Raw genomic sequence first — 15353 nt, forward strand, 5'->3', positions numbered from 1 at the left:
TTTGAACACTTGTACTCCCTCCGAATAATACTGTCAGTGTCTATTGAACTGATCCCTTTGTATCTCAGTAAATTCAAAACGCTTTATTTTGACATCTGCCGCTAATATAAGAGATCTTTGTCATCAACACCCCATAAAAACAGTTCTACCTACTACTATGTTAAATAATGTAATGGGATAAGTTATTTTTGACTAACATAAAGCCAATTCTATGTTAATTATTCACTGAATTAAAGTTAACAAGTGGAGTCCAAAAGTGGAAAATTTTAGAATTCTGATGGTACCATTATGTTTAATTTAATCATTTTTTTCAAAAAAATTTAGTCCAAAAAATTATGGGATATGGTTTTGAAAAGGACGATAAATAGTTATTAGGGGGGGTGCTATCCATGACTTGATGTAATTTGCTTTACAATTCCAAGTAAATGAAGAATTTTAAGCTGGCTTCACTGTCCTGTCCTATCAAGTAGTTAAAAGGGGAATGATTTTGTTGTGGTCCAAAAGATTTTGGGCATGTACTGAGAAAGCCCCTTTTAGGGTCAGGTCCACCCATTGGATTGGATCCAGAAAAAAAGAAGGAATATTTAAAAGAAATTAAAACCAAAAAACAAAATCTGAAGACTTCACATTAAGCCCTATTATTATTTTATAGTATATGACATGTATATGATCTCAATCAGGTTATAATTAATTTCCAAAACCATTTATTTTATTAAGATTTAAAAAAAGGATGTTAAAAATTTGATGAAAAAGAAAAAGAGAAAAAAGAAAGGGTCAGGGACAAACTATAAACATTGACATCTCCTCCACTGTCATCTGATGATGGGGATTAAAAATGTCGATTTCGATGTTCATCTTCTTTCCTAAAAAGTTGGAACATGATATTTAATGTTTTGGATTCTTACCAGAGACCAGCCACCATGGCTGGGCCCTCTTCCGAGTTCACAAACATGCAGGTTCTAACAAGCTGGATTACACCGTTGATGCTCACCCGCAAGTTGGTCTGCTTGGGAAAATTTAATCCCCACGAAAACATATATGGCCAGAGTGATTACAGCTAGCTTTGCTTCTGTACATGCTGTCTGAGGTACGGTAAACTCTTGGCCTCGTTTTTCTGACTTTAAACCGTGCTATTTTTAGTATTCTGAGACTGAGGATTATCTTTAAATGCTTTTCACCCACCTTCCTTACAGAGCCATCTGACACGCAAAGACTCGTGAAATTTCTGCGGAAAGCGGCTCTCTTTTCCCTCCTTCTAAAGTTTGGCTTACAGAGATATGTTCCAACTTTGATTGCTCTCTCCGTTTTATTTTCTTTATCTTAATTTTCATGAAAATAAATAAATAAAACATTTAAAAGGCAAGTAAAGTACTAAAAAACAAAAGAGACAAAAAAGTTAGACGAAGACAAGTGACAAAAAAAAATTATGAAAAGCGAAAAAGAGAAAGTAAAACAGGCTACATAACAAAAATGGTATATTTCAATACCATACGCCAAGATTTTGATCACGATGCATTTAGTGTTGGAATTGTTGAGATTTTCAATCAATAATGAGGACATTTGTAATTGTGATAAACGGTGGTATCTTTTTCTAATTTTACTTCATTTTTTTCTCAGAAAAAAATATATATGGATAATACAGGGGAAGATGGAGCCACAGAGTCCCCGATCGCTTTGATCAACTTGCTGCAACTTTCGATTTCAATGGTCGAATTTTGATAACCAGTTGAGGTTTTGCAAATAAAAACAAGTTTCCAGAAAGAATATTATGTTGACTCCTTAAAACTATTCTCCATGACATTGACCACAAATTCTTATAATCTTTGGTGATGGCAGCTTGACCATTTGTTCTTTCAAGCAACAGCTTTCATTTTAATATGGATAGATTTATGTTGAGATTCTCTTGAAATACACTCCAATACATATGAACCATAGCAGCAAAGATATTGTAATTTATGTCAATTTCATGATATCAAGTGTTGAAACTTTCAAATATGATAATTATGCATGTCAATATAAAATACATGAATATTTTATTTAATTACTTTAGTCGTATGTTTATTTGGAGTTGTTTATTTAAGTTCATGTTAATCATGGAAAGTAGTTAGAGTTAACTTTTAATTTATGATTTAGGAGCCATAGACATTTAGTTGAAGTAGGGGACTAAGTAAAAAAATTTATTTCAGAATTAAGTTTGCAGTGACAGAGAACTTTTAATTAAAAAAATAGAGTTTGAATTAACTCCAAGAAGTTAGTTTTTTTTTTTTTTTAATTTCTCTTTTCTTATTTTATGATACGTATCATATAAATTATTAGAACACATGGTTTTAACGTTGTGATCATATGCTTGTAAAACTATGCATCAATTTACAATCTTTATCATATTCTATAGCATTCCCATGACATACATTCTAATAATTAGTTATAGTCTGCTTGTTCATTGCTCCATGCATCTCTGACCATGTCCATATGAAAGATTGGAGAGTGGCAAATTGTGAGCGGTCTAAACCATTTTGTATAGCATGGAAAATTAAGGAGCCATCCAACAAAGTAAGAACAGATAATTAAGTATGCAGTTAAAAGGGGAGGATAGAAGAAAGAGAGTAATAATACTTGGGAAACTTGTATTACTCCCAGTCACTCACCCATATTTACAGCGGTTAAAAACAAATGAAAATTACAAACCTGACACTCAATAAACACGACCAAGACAACATTATCAAGGGTTTAGTTTTGTGAACTCCCTTGCATAAAACTACTACTGCTAGTATTTTTGTCTTTCCATTCCATTTTTTGCTTTTTAGGTCTCGTTTTCCATGTGATAATGCCAGTAATAACCTTACTGAGATAGGCTTATCCTACGCCTGGGGCGAACTTTAACACTCAACGGATTAGCCATCTCGCAAGATAGCCTCAGAACCTCGGACAAGTCAACAGTGGTCTGATCGGACGGGAGCCATTCAAACTCGTGCAAAAGGGTTGCCACCCAAAAGCTGACGGTGGTCAACCCCAAGTTCTTACCGGGGCATGTGCGCCTGCCCGAACCGAATGGAGCCAGCCTAAGGTCCGATCCAAGCACGGAAAACTCCACCTCACCCTCTTTAGTCACAAATCTATCGGGCACAAATTCAAGTGGGTCCGCCCACTCTTTGGGGTCCCTTGTGATGGCCCACATATTCACCATTGCCGTGGTCCCCTCCGGCACGTGATACCCATCGATAGTTGTATCAGTGATAGCTAGGCGGGCCCAGGAGAGCAGTGGGCCCGGTGGATGTAGCCTCAGAACCTCCTTGATCACAGCGGGGAGATAGATCATGTTCATCACATCAGACTCGTCCACGGCTCTTGATGTGCCCACAACGTTGTCAAGCTCATCATGGACCCTTGACTGAACGTCAGGATGAAGCACAATCCTTGCTAGTATCCACTCGATGAGGACCGCCACCGTATCAGTTCCCCTGAATATCATTTCCTGCACAAAAACAAATTAATAGTAAACAAATGACAGTATTTAGTACCCCAAAACTCAGTATCAGAAATAGTATTATTTGATTTGTCATTTAGTAGACTTCATTTCTCTAACACCTTTCTTAAACAAGACACATTTTCGGACAAAAAAAAGAATATTAAACATATGAGCAACAGTAATTATAACAGCAAGTAGTACTATTGGATAGCTTACCCAAAGAACGGCGATCATATCTGAGTCCGATAATTTATCGGCACCTTGGAGAGAGAGCAAAACGTCAACGAAATCTCCAGTTTTCCCGTTTGGTTGAGCCCTGTGTTCGGATATAATTCCGCTGACAAAGCGGTTCACTTTAGGTACCAGTTTTGAGCATCTAACTCGGATCTTTTGAGGGTCAAAATCTGCTAGCCAAGGAAGATGGTCTGACCAATTTAATGTGCCCAATAAATCGTATCCTTCATCGACTAGAGCCCGAAGTTCTTCGACTTCATTATTGGAATCTAACGTATATTTTCGTCCGAATATCGAACACATCATGTTGTTTAGAGAAGCTCGTTTGAGCACTTGACGTACGCGGAAGCTTTGGCTATGGTGACCCAATAAGGCCACCATTTCAGAGGCAATCACGCGTCGCTGATCCTCTGCACCTTTGATTTGCTTAGGACAGAAAAGGTGCGTAGCCGCGATTCTCCTCAAGGTTCGCCAGTAAACTCCATAAGGAGCGAACCCAATTGCTCTGTTGAACATCAAGCTGTAAGCCGACTCTTTCACTGGACGATCAGCAAACACAGAGCTGCTAAGAATCTCCCTCGCTACATCGGGATTGCACGTGACAATAACACGAGTATCACCAAGGCTAAAGGCCATGAGCCTCTTGGCTTTGCATGTCTCAGCGGCGGCAGCAATCCGGTGGTGAGCCAGGGAGCTGGCCATGAGGTTCATGCTGCCAATCAGAGGCAACCCTCTAGGCCCTGGGATTTGCTTATTAGCAGCAACCCAAAGAGATGAGCACTTTTTGAACCTATATTTGCCCCAAGCTGGACCACCAGGGTGAGCCCAGTAGACTAGGGTCATAGCTAGCCAGGCGAGAGCAATGATCAAAATTGACCATGCAATGTTTTCCTGAGAAAAAGCTCGGCATTTGGATGCAAGGGCAAAGACCCAGACACTCTCTATGTCACTTCTCATGGTTTGGGTAGTACTAATAATTGAAAGAAGGGTACACACCAAAAGCACAGGGCAGGATTTAATAAAGGACGGTGGCTTTTTTATTTTGGGGAGTAAACGAATGAGCCTGGCCGCTATTTATATAGGGGGGAAGAGCTTAGGCGGAGAGAAAATTAATAACCGTTATAGTGAGAAATAGGACCTTATAACTGAAAATTTTTATTTATATATTAATTTTAGAATTCTGTGGCGCATAAGAAACAACTTTTTTTTTTGCGCCGCCACGATTGCATGACGATATATTGGGAAGAGAGATCTCCGACATTGGAGCGCGTGGAAACACGCCCTAATGGCCTGGGATCCTGTGCTTCGTCGCTGACGTTTATTTGTCGGTAAAATGACCGCACAAAATGAACACGCCCGTGCTTAAAAATCGGGTTGACCTACTTCTTGCCTATGCAAATTAGCCCCAGACGACGATATTGTAAGCCTAGTAAGCCTCAATTTTGTGTGTGAGCGGATAGCATTTTCTCTACTTGACGTTGACATTTTAAGAGCACAAAAATATTTGGGAAATATATTTGTTATTGAATGATGCATCGATTATTAAAAGAACTGGGGAAAAGAATGTTCACTTGTTGACCTTATTTGATAGAGTGAAGTAATGAACAAAATGATGCAATTTCTTTTATCATTATCAAAATCTTTATTACTAGTTTTTATAATGTCACTTTCAAAAATTTTCTACAATCCTTTTTTCTTTTTATTCCCAACCAAGAAATGTTCCAAGGAATATCCTTTTTATGTATAACTTTCATTTTTCCTCAGTTGAGGTTGCTAGAAAAATAAAGAAAAAGTTCAATAATTAATTAGCATGCCTGCCAACTCTATGGACATAAAAACCACAAAAAATTTCTTCTAATAAACTGATATATTGAAAATTAACGAGAATTATAGGCTGAGCTACCAGCCTACCAGGCTACTAAGTAGGTGTGAGCGAGAAGCTCGAGGAGTGGCGCGTGGAGAAGAAAATTTCCTGGGACAAGTTAACATGAGGTGTGGCGTTAAAAATTTCAGGGTTCCAATGAATGACACGAGGGGGTCGTGTGGACGGATACTGTCGGGAGGCTTAGCAACGGATGCACATGAGACCCATGCACCCATGCCCTCTTCCCATACACTGCTTTTAGGCGCAAAAATGTGAAAATAAACGACACCCAGCAGCCAGCATGGCTTAAATATGCCATATCTGAATCCCTTCGCAAAACACCAAAAACCGTATGTGAACCATTGCCTGCCTCTTGACACGTGTACGTTTCATGCAATTTCTATGCATATGATGTGACAACTCCTGCTACTCGCGTATCGAAGTTTCTGGCTCTTTTGAACACCAATCCCGCACACGTGGCCTGCACTTGGGGTTAAAGAGAATGCTGAAATGCCCTTTTTATGACACTACTGATATTGCATTTCCCTTTAACGCCCATCCTTTGTTCCGCAATTATGACTTCTATGGGGCAACACTACATGGGTATAATCGTCAACTAAAATTAAACCCGTCACACTTGGAATGATATGCATCGGCCTCGGGACAGCGTAAAACGGAAAGCTAATTTGATTGGGACCCACATCTGTCGACGTGTTAGTGCTTGTTGGTAATGGTTCAACGGCTTAGATTGTGAATTTTCGGTATGAGCAATCCCTGACCGTTGATATTGTTGGCCTGAAAGCAACTGGGTAGTCAAAATTTTGGAGTTACCAGAATTATGAGTTGGCTTGAAAGGGCAAGACCAAGACCGAGACCGAAGACCAAACCTTAGTCAACATTAATGTAAGCTTCATGTGTGTGCGTGTGTTTTTTTTTAAGACAATGAGTAAAGTTCTTGGAATCAAGTTGATTAGGCTTTTTGTAGTTACGAAGTCGACCATCATGTTGGTAATTAGTTGAAACGTTAAGGCTACAAAAGGAAAAATAAAAGTTTGTTTTAGAAAATTTTAAAATTTTTAATGTCTTAATTATTGTTTGTCATCATCAATTGAACACATCGGAAATTTGAATATTTTTATGTAATTAGGAATTAGCCTTGAAATTTAAAATCAAATACAAAATTGAAGGGAAGTAAGACAAAACAGGATTCAAATATATGAAATTTAGTGGGTTCAAGAATTTTGATAACTTATCCTTGATGCAAGGGCTTATCATAGACTTAAATTTCAGATTGAAATCTTGAAATCAGGTGATGGAATTTAAGAAATTAAAAAAAAAAGAGGGTTTTTTGGCTGTCTAATTTAAGTTTCAATAGATCTCAACATAAAAAGAAAAAGAATTTATAAAATTCATATCTTCAAAAATATGACCACAAGATAAGCTCTAGTGTTGGTACGTAGTGAATAAAGCAAGGAAGATGCGCCTACAATCTAACATGTTTTGTTTAATGTATTTGGGAGAACACAGTTTGGATTGATCTAAATTTTAGCAATCCCCATTAAAGAAAGGTGGAATGTGCCCATTACCCTATAAGAAAACTCACAAGGGATTCTCTTTGAACGCAATTGTTATCAAATTAAACAAAATCCATTTGCAAGACGAGGACACTTCACTTGACTCAAGTTGACCCACCACTAAATGGTCATAATAATAATAATAATAATAATAATGAAAAGACTTGCAAATTGTGGGAGATAGCTGCAAAACAAAAAGGAAGGGGGGGGGGGGGGATTAAAAAAAGACTAATCTTGCAGATTATTGTTAATAGGTGTACTAATCACCCAATGTCTTCTCAAAGTTCGTATGCTTTAGGTGAAGCACCAGATTCATGCGGGTCATCAAAAAAGAAAAAGGAAAAGATGGAAATCTTGGGAATCCTTTTTCTTTTCCTGAATAGTAACAAATAATCAAAACTCTAAAAATATCACTTCAAGGAAATTTACTCATTTTTGGAGGACCCCTACCGATCGAATCATTGGATTACTTCCATATGAACTATAGATTGCGCAATCATCCCATTTGATTAAACTGTAATACCCATATAATTAATTATGTATTATATATGTACAGCTAGCTAGCTAGGTAGCCTCTTCAACATAAAGGAACCTTAAACATGGGAATATTTTAATTTATGCAAAGAGAAAAACATACTTTTTAAGCATGATTAAGAGCAAGTACGATTGTAAATCAGAAAAAGCAAGCCTCATATCTCCCACCAAAGCTCCTTTGAATATATTAAAGTGGAGACCCTAACCAAATCATATATACCTATTCTTCTTGTTGCCCTCATAGGGGAGAAACACCAAACAAGCTTCAAAGAAGCTTCCCCATGGTGTCGTTGATTTGTTCTTTTTATTTTAATAAGTCCCCTGCCAAAACCTCACAAGACAACACCAAGAACATACATCTTTATTTTACGTCTGACCAACAAATCAGGCGAACTCCAAATCTTTTCCCAAGATGCCAATGTCTGGCGGGCTTTCAAAGCGACTGCTGTCATGGCGAGACTGACAAATTACCTGAAACGCTAGGAAATTTAAGTTGCAGCTCGCCAACAAGTTAACCATTGCTTAACCTACAAATTAATTAATTATTTTTTGTCATATTAGTAATAATCAGAGAGCAAGCCTGTTGACTGTGTTTGAACTTTGAATCTCTGTCCAATTACAAACCCATACCGACAAACTGTTGCTGTACAAAGAAACTTCCTATCGTGTGTCGTAAGACAACAAAATTGAGTGGCTGTGGTATTATATATAAAAATATATAAAATTCTGTCATGAGAGCACGAGGGGAAGGAGTGGGTGAGGGTGGAAGGAATCTGCAGTTTGGAGATATTTGATTGTATCTCTGCTCTAATCTTCTTCACCCCTTTATCATGACAAGAACTAAAATGAAAGGAAAGAAAGAGAAAGGAATTGAACATTGGTGCAACTGGGAATCAACTCCCTGATCATTTCTATCAATAAATGCAGGCGCTATTAGAGAATCCAAGGATGGGTATACTTAGCATTGATGTCATGTAATGTAAAGATATGTCCTCAATATATTCCTTTCTTTTCTTTTTCCTGTTTTTTTTAATGGTAGTAACCTATAGAACACGACATATGTAATTAAACATTAATTTCTTTGATTTGTATGCTTGTACTTTGAATGGTTCTTTTGAAATTCAAACGGAAATGCAGATTGCCAGTTTGTGTTTTGACCAAAAGAATTAGTACTATTTATCAGAAAGTATCTATTTATATGATAGGAGACCAGAAATCATTAAATTACTTGCAAAGGTATGGATTAAGTTGTAGCTTTTCTTTTCTTGAATACAGAAATCCTTATGAATTCAAATCCAAGATTAATTCTTGGGATTACTTTTATATACTTGCTATTCCTAAAAATAAAGAAACTTTCTAGATTATGTAATTTTAACATATAATATAGGCGTTTAGCAGAGCAAATACAAAATATCAATATTGGGTTGAGGAATGGGATGCTGTCCAAATTAACGCATAATTGCGAGGAAAATCAATATCAAATTGGAAGGAAGAGCAGTCAAGGATCACTCAAAATTGAATTGCATATTCTAAAATTTTATTGAATACGCAACAGTGCAACTTTTCAGCTGCCAGCTAAGTTCAGCCCCAAGGCTTCAAACAATAATTCTGAGCCTCCTCTTGGTGGCAGAATCTGGTGCTTCTTCTTCTCCTTGGTCTGCATTTTTGCACATCATGGTTACTTTAATTTCTTGGAATTTAAGGTTGCTTTGCCAAACTGTGACCTAAGCATTTGCAGGTTCGTTCAACCTTGTTCGTTTAGACACATTTAAGACTAACATAAACTAATGGTAATTGCGTAATGGATGCAGAGCCACATCCATCACCCTTTGTCGTTTTTTTCTGTAGTTGCTTAAATTCTTTGGAGTACAGAACGGGGGAAGGTTTATTAGAAGAAAAGTGTTTCAACCTTCCATGGGTTTTTTCCTCCATTTGCTCTTTTGTGCTTTCGTCTTTGGCGTGGAAAAACCTGCTCAAGTTGAAAACCTTTTCCTCGAATTAAATTTTACAAACAGACACGAGATTTGTTTATCAGGATTATCTGCTTGTATTTTTTTTTTTTCTTTATGTTGTAGTCAAACATGAGATTATGTCTGCAGTTACATCATCTTTAGCATAGATTTTGTACCAACTCAGTCCTAAGTCAGACTCGAAAACTATGCCTTCATTTTACATCATCTTTTGACAGAAAAAATAAACAGAAACTCTCTCCCTATAAGTAACAAAAAGAGAGAGGGGGGGAAAGGTTTACCAACTTGGGTTTATCCTGTTCAGTCCTTGGAAATCAAAAGCAAGCGTATTTAAACTAGGTATATATTGAATTCAGCACCACACCTTTTTAGCTGAATAAGATAATGGGAGACAGAACACTAACCTCAGCGACAAATGAATGAAGAAGAACCCCATTGTCTAGATTTTAATATATCAATTTGCATAAAAAAGCCTATATATTAGTGGGATTGTTAAGGCCTAACCCACCGTGGCTTTAAAACCTGAACGATGATTGGATTTGATGCCATTATGTAATGGGGAAATTCCGTTTTGACTGGCCATGGTGGGGGTGGGGGGGGAAGGTCTAAAGATTCTTGACTTCCATTTTCTTTTTTTTTTATCTTTCTCTTTTTCTGAGTTTTGAATCTTTGAATGATGAAGGAATATGTGCAGCTTTGAATCCATAGTCCTTTCAAGAGACTCATATTTTGGATTCTTTAGGCCACAATGAACAATCGTTGATGGATCACATTTCCATTGCCATTTCTCTGCTTTTGACTGAGAAAAGTTGAACAGGAGGCATTCAGCAGTAAATTTGGGTCCTACAACTAGATTTGCTTCCCCTGAAATATCCATTAAAAAACTCCCAACTCATCACTAGGCCTCTTATCTGTATCTATCAATATTTATGATTGTTATATTGGAAAAATATTTGTCCCTTTGACAATTTCTCTGCCCATATAAAAAGGAATCATATCATGTTAAAGCTCCATGTTTCACGATCAATATCAAAGCTGCCAAACCATAACATGCATTAGTCAACTGAAATTGTATATGTATTTCAAGATTTAACCACGAAATACGTAATTTTTTTATCAATTCAAATTAATTATTATTTATATAAAAAATTATCACCGGCGTGGGTTAATTCAATTAAGAATAAAAAAGTATATTATCAATCAAAATTCGATTCTTGTGAAAAATATTCCAAAAATAAATTTTGAATGCATTAAGTTTATATGAAATATATGTCTTTAAAATCACCTACAAAAAAGAATAGGTTCAAGAAAAACTTGAGAATACATACCTTTATTGTATCATTACATAATACTTATGACTTGTTTCATTTGGATTAAGATCGGCATGTCTAAAAGATTTTTCCGCATCGATAAATGATCTTGTCAACATAAATTAAAGGATATAAAGGGGCAAACATATTAAAATATCATAAAGGAAGGGTACTAGTACTTCAATAGAGCACCGGTAGAGTGATCAGTACTTCAGGGAAATGGTGAGTGCATAACAAAGTGCAGACCAACTTAATTGGATAAACAACAAAAGCAGAAGTTTTTGATGAGCTCTTATTCCTTCTTACTCTGAAGATTTGATTCGAGGCAGAATCTCTTTTTTTTTTTTCCATAGTTTCATTTTTCATACACCTAATGCAACTTGCAAGCTTTGTATTCGCAGCCCATGCTCAGGATCTAGACCTCTTTTGAGAAGAACATAATGATAATAATAATAATAAGTAGAAGAAGAAGAATAAGTCTTCTATAATCTTTGCCCTTCTCTTTATTAACAATTATTAAAATTGGTTGGCGCTGAACAACTCAATTGAAGTTTCATCTATATATATATATCTACCTAGACATGGCATATGCCCGAATTCATGCTCCTCTCTAAATCATCATATCACACTTTACATCAGTCCAAATAAATAAATCAATAATAAAACGGATGGTATTACTACATTGTTATGAATCTAATTAACTGTTTGTTTTAGATTTAAATCCGTATCAAGGCTCATAATTACTAACAAATGATGATAGCAGGACTTTGTTTTTGCCTGCATTAGAATCATACCTTTGTTGTAATCTATTCAAATTGTTACAATCATTTTTGTTTAAGCTATATTGATCCAATCCATTTTTATATTCCTGAACTAAGTATAGTATCTTTTGCTAAATCATCAAAGCTGGAAATGATGAGAGACTGAAAGGGCTTTGGAAATAACCAAGTCTTTGAGGTGGGGACCTGAGAGGAGGATGGGAGTCAAGATAGAAAATTATTGAATTATTAGGGGATTCCAAGATTTCTTAGATTTCTTCAACAACTTGCCTATCTATCTTATTAGATTTGAATCTCTCAAAGTTCTTATTAAAAAAACAGAAACTATATATAGGGATCTAACTTAATCATCCATCTTTTAATTATATTTCAGCTTATACACACATTTTGATAGTTTTAACACGCAAAACCCGTCATTTGTGACATATAATTTGACGAAATAAGCAAAATCGAAAAAACCATCAATCTATATCTTATGTTATGCACACGATTTCCATGAGGTTGCAAATAGGATTACTTGAGGGAGGTTAACACCATTACCCCTTGAATTTCTTGTTTGAAAATAACCCTAACGTCATAAGAAACAAAGTGTCATACCAATTAATGATTTGGTTTCTCCCTTTCCTACGCTGCCAATCACATTGAAGACACGCCCAACTTCCCTATAGTTTCCGATTGCGGGTAGTGCACGTAGCTATTTATTACCTAAATAGAACAAAGTTTATTACTTAAATAGTAATTGTTTCCTTTTCAGACAGAAGGAAATTAGCTGGGCAGAGTTGTGTTGACTGAGAAGTCAATTAAAAAACAAAGGGTAGTCAACTTGGAAAGTCACTTAACTCGTTTTGATTTTTGAATTCAAAAGTTTGTTCAAAAGAGGTAGGTAATGGCCATTGGCATATAATCTTTTCTTCTTGCACCTTATAGAGGAGTGAAAATGAAATGTGATGGAGTCCTCTGACCCCCCCTTTTCACTTGAGTTTTAGACAGGCAAGTGGCATTGGAGATTTTACTAGTAAAAGTTTTTTGATTTGGGTTACAATTGAATCAATTTGATGGCCACAAACAGTAAAAGCTCATGAATTGGGGCTCTTGACAGAACATTGATTTGTTGGAAACCACTGGATCAATTGAACATGTTGTAACAAAAAACTAAATTGAGCAAAAATAAGTAGAAAAACTGGGAACTCGACCTTTCTCTTGCTTCAAGGGTTGCATGAAGAAAATTGAAAAATACGCACGAGAATCTGAGTTTTCCTCTAGTTGAGGGTATAAAAACTACAAATGGTGGAATAGGTTTTTAATTGCAATGAAGTTTGCTGTTCATTCTGGACCACTAAGGTAGCCTGCAAAATTTCAATGCAGCCAAAAGGTTTAGGTTGATGATCTTTGAGGCAATCTTCAAAGAATAAGTAACTCTGATTTATAGATTTTATGATAAAGATTCTTTGCAAAATATTGTTTAGAATTCAATTCTGCAGCCCATGTTTTTTTTTTTTTTGGTGATGGAGTCCATGCTTATTTTCAAATTAATACTAATAACAATCCTATTCAGTTTTTATTTAGCAATTACCTAATGCAGGTAGGAGGGAAAATTTTATACCTACATTCTCGAAGTTTTTTAACCCAGGTGCATGCATGGGCTGCCGAAGACCCAGCCTATTCAATATGGTTTCGACACGACTGGCCCAATCTCTACTTGGTCTTTTCACAATAAAATATTGGAAATTTCATGCAAAAGCTATTCCAACCATCAACGGCACAATTACGACCTCCTTTCTTCTTCCACATAAAAGCAAAATTGTCATCTATATTATTTATACGCTCTCTCCGACCAATACCATGATTTGATTTCAAGACATATTTTAACTCGGTGTTGTGACGTGCGGGTCCGGGAACTCTTCCGTCAGACGCGGGCAAAAATTAAAATCCGTGTGGGAGTCGCCACCAATCTTTTTATTCAGGTGTGATTGGTCACCTATTAATCTGATTCTAATCGACGAAGTCTTAAATTAATTTTAGAGCCGTCGAAAGAATGAGAACTGGTCCACGTTTTTTAGAGATGAGTTCGGAAGTGCGGTTACGCACGGAAAATGGTTAGCACCTCCGTAACGTCCGTTCCACGAACGGTACCATTTAATCTTAAGTTATCTTAATATATAGTCTTCTCTTAAGTTAATCTCTACTTTATTAATTAAATTTTTATTGAATTGACTGACTGAGAGTTTTTATTTGGTTTGATTTTACGTATGCACATAATGCAAGCGTAAAATGATGTCATGACTTGTTTATTTTAAATGGTGGAGTCGGTAATCTTTTATTGGAAAATTATTCGAAGACCATCCCAACGCTTTGGTGAAGTCTCGAAATTCTCCTCACCTAGATATATCCCCGGAAGAACTCGTCTCTACAAGTTCCTCGGGGAAATCCCATCATCGGGATTCCCGCACCATTTGCAAAATAAATGTGACATGCAATGACAATATAAAATGATGAAATCTACATGACCGTGTTTATTAATTAGTTGGTTGGTAATATTAACATGCTTAATAATTTCAGGTAATTTATTGACTTATTCATATATTTATCATTATTATTTATCATTATCATTATATATTATTTTAAACAACAATTATTCAGACTAATGGGTATAGGAGTATAGAATTCGGACTTATCCCGATGCTTCGGTGAAAGTCCGTTTCGAACTCCGCCCTTAAGTGACCCACCTGAAAGAGACAACTCTTTGCCCCCTTTTTAGGTGGTAATACTCAAGTAATTGTTCCATTTATTTTTTATTATTTGCAAGCCTTTAAATATATTTATAATATTTTTTTATTATTGTTATTATTTATATATATATATATATTTTTCTTAAAAAAAAATCTATAGGTATTATGAATTTTCTTTCTATTTATTTATTTATTTTATGTATTTATATTTATTCTTCTTTTACTATTATTTTTATTTACTACTATCATTATCATTTTTAGCATTAAAAGAGACATTTATATATATATGGCTAACTTTCCTAATGTGGTTTAAATCATAATAAAAAATGTAAATTTTTTAAAACAAAACGGGCTAATCTTCAAATTAATTGAAATAGGCCCAGACCAAAGAAAATGGGTTATACCTTATTGGGCTCGAATTAGCCCGACCCGCCGACCCGCGGAAGCCCAAATCTGTTACGCCCGGCCTGCCTTCTGAGATCCACAAAGCAGAGTTCAAAACGCACCGTTTGGTGCCTGTGGGGCTGCTCAAAACGACGTCGTTTGGGCCTGGACCTTCCAACTTCTGCCACTCCACCAAAACGACACCGTTTTGCTCTCCTTCCCCTGGGTATAAAAACCCTTTTTAACCTTTTTTATTCATTTTCCAATTTCTTTTTCTCTCTCTAGCCGCCACTCTCTACCTTCTCTCTAGAACTTTCTTTCCTCTCTTCGCCGGCGTCCTTTCTTCTCTCTACTCGCTGGCCTCTCTCTCTCCGAACACCTACTCGTCGGCCTCTCTCTCTTCTCCCTAATCGTCGGCCTCTCTCCGAACACCTACTCTCTACCCGTAGGCCACCGCAAAATCTCTCTTTTCGTTTCACTTCTTCCCTTCTTCAACTTTCAGCCGGTAG

At 36.2% G+C, this 15353-nt stretch overlaps 1 protein-coding gene across 1 annotated transcript; it reads right to left on the bottom strand.

Annotated features, from left to right (window-relative positions):
* Nucleotides 1–2590: 2590 nt before the first annotated feature.
* CYP78A9 (cytochrome p450 78a9) lies at nucleotides 2591–4802 on the bottom strand. Its single transcript, XM_007051407.3, has 2 exons — nucleotides 3683–4802; nucleotides 2591–3472 (listed from the first exon to the last, which is right to left on the bottom strand). Exons 1-2 carry the CDS (start codon nucleotides 4655–4657, stop codon nucleotides 2840–2842), a joined length of 1608 nt encoding a protein of 535 aa, XP_007051469.3. The 5' UTR covers nucleotides 4658–4802; the 3' UTR covers nucleotides 2591–2839.
* Nucleotides 4803–15353: the final 10551 nt, after the last annotated feature.

This window comes from Theobroma cacao, chromosome 1 (assembly GCF_053813885.1).
Source record: "Theobroma cacao isolate CCN51 chromosome 1, ASM5381388v1, whole genome shotgun sequence".
NCBI lineage: Eukaryota > Viridiplantae > Streptophyta > Magnoliopsida > Malvales > Malvaceae > Theobroma > Theobroma cacao.